The sequence below is a fragment of the Cystoisospora suis genome, assembly GCF_002600585.1.
Source record: "Cystoisospora suis strain Wien I chromosome Unknown contig_2231, whole genome shotgun sequence".
NCBI lineage: Eukaryota > Apicomplexa > Conoidasida > Eucoccidiorida > Sarcocystidae > Cystoisospora > Cystoisospora suis.
The window spans coordinates 4,776-10,031 of NW_027155030.1; the positions used below are offsets into that span (position 1 = coordinate 4,776).

Here is a 5,256-nt window from a genome sequence, read left to right on the forward strand (position 1 = left end):
ATAGATTAAAGATAGTTAGATTGTGAACATTTTGTGTGAGGCGAATAGAATGGTCGTCTACTCGATGAGGATTGTGATGGTGTGTAGGCTTCCTGAGACATCATGAAAGAAGAGTGGGACTGAGCTTTCTTTCTTTCTTTCTTGAGAAGTTTTCTTTTACCTTTTGCGTTTTTCTTCTTTTGCGCGGGGTCTTCTTGTTCTGCAGGTGTTTCATCTTGATCGATCTCGACAGACATATCCCAGAGAGCGATGCTATTATCGAGGGATGAAGTCGCGAAGGTCGCCTCGTCTGTGGGATGCCAATCCAACGACTACACCCACAACACGCATACACCACACACACTTTATGTATATATATGTATATGTAGACATGTATGGATATATGTACACGAAGATATATGCATACAGAGCTCAGAGTGATTTGGATGAGAAAGGACGATGTGGCAAAAGGAACCATCATCTGTACGTGCAGATGTATAGACCTAGGGGGGGCTGGAGGCGTAGGCATGCAGTGGATGGGGTCTACGGGAGAGGAGAGAAAAAATGGCTATGAAAATTCCTAAGGTAGAGAGATAGACAGACTAGAGAGATCAAAGACAGATTACAGACAGATAGATGGATAGATAGATTAGAGATAGATAGATTGAAGATAGACAGGTGAACGCCCTCTAGACGAGAAAGAAATAGAGGAGAAGAAGAAAGAAAGAGCAATGGATGGATAGATAAGTCGGTGTCACGGGTGTTCGAGAAGGAAAGAAAGAAAAGGAAGAATGGGGATGAGGGGAGGAGTGCGTTTAAGAGGACTCCCCCTCCGCCTCCTCTTCCTCCTCCTTGTCTCTTCTTGTTCTTCTTCCTAGCCCCATTTCTCCTTCTTTTTCTTGTTGTCTGTCTCTTTACCGATTCTTTTGTTTCGGTTTGTGTGGAGCTTTTCGCGTGCGGACATTTGGAGAGCAGCGGCAGAGACAAGTAAGGAACTTTCAAGCCAAGAAGAGACAAGAAAAAGTGAAGAAGAAACACACTACTACACCTTAACCCTTTCTCTATGAACCCACCTTTCTTTCTTTCTTTCTCCTTCTTTCTTTCTTTCTTGATCTTTCTTTGCTTCCTTTTCATATCTATCCCTTGATGACTTCGGAAGACCGAGAAACACAGCCAAAAGAAAGACTTCTCCTATACAGTAGATAGATAGATAGACTGCACATCGATAGATACACACACAAAGATAGAATAGAGATAGATTGATCTAAGACAGATAGCTAGATAGACAGATGAAAGATGAGTTGACAGATGGATGCTTCTCTCTTCACCCTTTGTATCTATACGCATGCCTACATACATAGTCACACATCCATGTATCCATAGCTCACTCTCTTTCTCTTTTTCCTTTTCTTCTTCTTTTCTTTTCTTCCTGTTGTTGTATGTGCTGTATAGTTCTCCATTCTTTCTTCTTCTTCTTCTTCTGTTTTCGCGTGAGCTGCTTGTATCTCTCTGTCTGTCTGTCTGCGGCTTACGGTGATCGGCTTTTTGTGCCAGTGCATGACTACAAGGGGGCTCTCCCCGAATCTCTCATCCCACACCTTCGCACATCCATCCTCATCGCCTGTCATACATCGCATACATCCACACACATAGACAGACAGACAGACATGCATAGACATACACGTGCATACACACATACGTAGTACATATACAGACAGGCACATATATATAGACACGTGGAGACAGAAAGAGAGAGAAAGAAAGAGAAGAAGAATACTCATACTTCTTATATATAGAGAGATGTATACCTGTATGCCTTTGAGAAGGAGCCGTAGATGATATGCGACTAGGAAGAACATGAACTAGAGAGGACAAAGAGGACGAAGATCATGTGGAGGTAGGGAAGAGGAGAAAAAGAGAGAGAGTATGTGAATCGTAGTACCACAGGGTTATTTATATATACGTGGCTATATGTATAGATTCTCTCTCTCTATATATATGTTTCTATATACACAACAGTCTAACAAGTACACCCGCAACTACAAGCGAGTCAATGAAGATGGGAAGAGTGAAGAACCCCCCGATGTGTGTAGTAATGCATCCATCCACTCTATTCTATCATCTTGATGCCCCGTGCTTAGTCATGCCTTTCTTTGAAGCTTCTCGATCTCCAAAGAAAGTTGTCTCTGTCCTTTTCTTTCGTACTTTTCATGTTTTTCTTCTCATCATACCTGAGAGAAGAAGATCTCCGTGAACAGGAGACCACCGTAGCGCATTGACGTCGCTTGCATGCGCATGCAAAAGCGCAAGACACGGAGCTCGTGAACTACTACGACAATCGTAAATCCTAGAGAAAGAAGAGGAAGAATGAAAGAAAGAAAAGAAAGGTATGAAGAAGAATATACCAGGGACCGAGAAAAAAGAAAGGACATTCTTTCCTACCTGTCGGTTTACCTCACTGCTCCTCTGTCGTTAGACATCCATATCTATCTCTCTATCTTTAATCTATCTATCTATCTCTAAGTTGCCAGGTATGATGACTCAGCGCACATATCTACATACATCTAGAGTATGTAGACTCTCTCATACACTCTTCTCTTCTCTTCTCTCCGGCCGTAGCGTGTAATAGAGAAGGAGGAGTCAGGGGAAATACACATAGTTAGGGGGAGAACAAAGAAAGAAAGAAAGCAAGAAAGAAAGAAAGAGAAAGAGAGAGACAGAGAGAAGGTGCATCTGAACAAAGAGATAGCGAGACAGAAGCTAAGCCTACACATACGTAGGGAGAAGGGGAGAGAAAGACAGATAGAGACAGAAAATAAGGAAGACATAAGAAGGAGACCAAAGAAGCATAGAGATATAAAGAGATTGAAGATAGACAGATCGAAAAATAGATTTAACATAGATAGACAGATAGACAAAATAAATCGAAGAGAGAAAGATGAATAATTAGCTAGATGGATAGAAAGAATAAAGATAGATAGATTAAAGATGGATAGATTAAAGATAGATAGATTAGAGGTAGATAGATAGATTAAAGATAGATTAAGGATAGATGGGTAATACCTGATGCCTCCATCACTGGAGGCAGTAGCAAAGACGTCTCCTGCGCCACTTCCTTTAATTTTCCATTGCGTCTCCTCGACTGTCGAGCCAGGGGTAACTCCTTCGAAACGACATAAAGAGGAAGAAGAGGAAGAAAAGGACTGTGGCTTGTTACGTGACGAGGATGACGTAGATTTCTTTCCTCCTCTTGAGACAGGAGACCGCATGATCTCGGACACGTCCCAGCCTCCTTCACAGGGCTCCCAGAGACACACACCTCCCTCCACGTCTCCTGAAAGAAATCGACCTGTCTGGACATCCATGAAAGAAGAAAAGACCGATAGAGGATGAGAGAGATTGAAGGGAGAGGAAAATCGACAAAGAAAGAAAGAAGGAAGAAACAAGAGAAAAGGAGAATAGATGCACAATGAGTCACATATGTAGAGGTATATATAAAGCTTTTGATACACTTACAGGTATATCTATTCAACATAGATAGAGATGCACATGATACACGGTGGGTCGTGTAAGTGTGCATGTATGTGGTAGCTCTACACAGAGATTTGCATGCAGTATGGGATGCATGTGTAAGTCTACATCTATATCAGTTCATACTCTCCAGTAGACATGTTCTTTTTTCTCTAGCTTTTCCTTTTCAGTATCAGCCTGTCCTAACAGGAGAAAGACACCTTACGGCTCAGCGTTTCTCCTCTTCACACCTATCTATCTATGCACCTAGCATCTGTATATCTACATATGTATGGAGATATCTCTCTCTGCCTGTACGTATCTCTCTCCCTCTCTATATGTATCTCTATACGTGTATGTATATGTATGCATGTCTGCGTGTATGTATGTGTGAAGGGTTGATAGGTGTCGTGATACGTTATACATGAACAGGATTCCAGTCCATAGCATAGCCTTCAACGCCGTGGCCCTTGTACTGAAACTTTGGAGGCTCATGAGGCGAAGGAGGTGCACCTAAGACACACAGAGGGGAGACATCCAAACAAAGATAGAAAGAGAGATCAAAAGATACGGACATAGATAGAAGGAAAGAGAAAGATAGATAGACGGGAGAAAAGAAAGAAAGAAAGAGCGGTAAGTTGATAGATATTCACACATATTCTTATTCAAATTCACACACGATCACACCCACATTCATAAACATACATAGACTCACATACAAATAGGTAGACATATAGATAGATAGATTTAAGACAGAGAGATAGATAGATTGAAGATAGACAGATAGATAGATAGGAGTGGAGAGAGTCCTCTAAAGTCAGGTATATTCATCGTTGTGTTGGATGGAGGCAGCTGACGACTGGAAGACTCTTCATGATAGAGAGAGAAGAAAACGCTAGCTAGTGAGTGGAAGAGTGAAGAATGCTCTTCTTTCACACTTATGAATCTCTCTCTTTTTCCTCTCTTCTACTTTCCCCTCTCTTCTCCCAACAACTGCCTTTTTCAGTCTACTAGATAGACACATAGACACTCTATCTTTAATCTATCTTTAATCTAGCTATCCTTAATCTATGTATCCTTAATCTATCTATCTACCTATCTCTATCTATCTATCTCTCTACCTATCTCTATCTATCTATCTATCTCTCTACCTATCTACCTATCTATCTATCTACCAATCTCTATCTATCTATGTAGAAGTTGTCTGCGTGTTTGATAAGGGAAGAGAGATGTCCTCTTCTGTGTATCTAGAAGGGAGCTGCGTGTGTATTCTAAGGAGACAGGAAAGAAAGAAGGAAAGAGAAGAGATCGACTCGGATAAGAAGTAGGTTCTCCTCTTCTCTCAAGATAGCTCTTCGCAGAACCCCATTTTGGTTGCCTTCATACAAGAGATGCAGAAAAAGAGAGACAGAGACAGACAGACAGACAAGTATCGCTCTTCTTCTATTTCTTTTCTCTCTCTTCGACAGAATATCCCGTCTCTTCTCTGAAAGAAAGTCCATTGTTTTCTTCTTTTTCTTTCCTTTCTTTGTTCGTTCTTCTTCTTCCCCTGCAGTGTTCAGAATTGATAAGAGCGAGTCAGAAGCACCATATGGGTCTCTCTTCTTCTTCTTTACTAGCATCGACGATGGCTCGATGGAAGAGATTGGGCGACGTGGCTTTGGAGACAGGAAATCTCCCCCTCGCCGCATCCTGTTTTCATGTAGGCAAAGACCAAACGCTATCTCTCTCTCTCTCTCTTGTCTCTTTCTTTCCTACTTTCTCTCT

General features: G+C 41.6%; 2 protein-coding genes across 2 annotated transcripts in view; one reads left to right on the plus strand and one right to left on the minus strand.

Annotated features, from left to right (window-relative positions):
• Nucleotides 1-4,003, minus strand: part of CSUI_004692 (wd g-beta repeat-containing protein) — a 5,465-nt gene extending 1,462 nt beyond the window's left edge. Inside the window, exons 1-5 of the mRNA XM_068064877.1 lie at nucleotides 3,914-4,003; nucleotides 3,043-3,332; nucleotides 2,211-2,326; nucleotides 1,512-1,600; nucleotides 161-311 (exon numbers count right to left, since the gene is read on the minus strand). Of these exons, the coding sequence (XP_067923148.1) occupies nucleotides 161-311; nucleotides 1,512-1,600; nucleotides 2,211-2,326; nucleotides 3,043-3,332; nucleotides 3,914-3,934 (667 nt within the window). The 5' untranslated portion in view covers nucleotides 3,935-4,003. The remainder of the gene's footprint in view (nucleotides 1-160; nucleotides 312-1,511; nucleotides 1,601-2,210; nucleotides 2,327-3,042; nucleotides 3,333-3,913) is intronic.
• Nucleotides 1-5,196, plus strand: part of CSUI_004691 (uncharacterized protein) — a gene marked incomplete at its 5' end in the record, with an annotated part of 9,651 nt that extends 4,455 nt beyond the window's left edge. The window contains one exon of the mRNA XM_068064876.1: nucleotides 4,707-5,196. The remainder of the gene's footprint in view (nucleotides 1-4,706) is intronic.
• Between the last annotated feature and the right edge of the window lie 60 nt (nucleotides 5,197-5,256).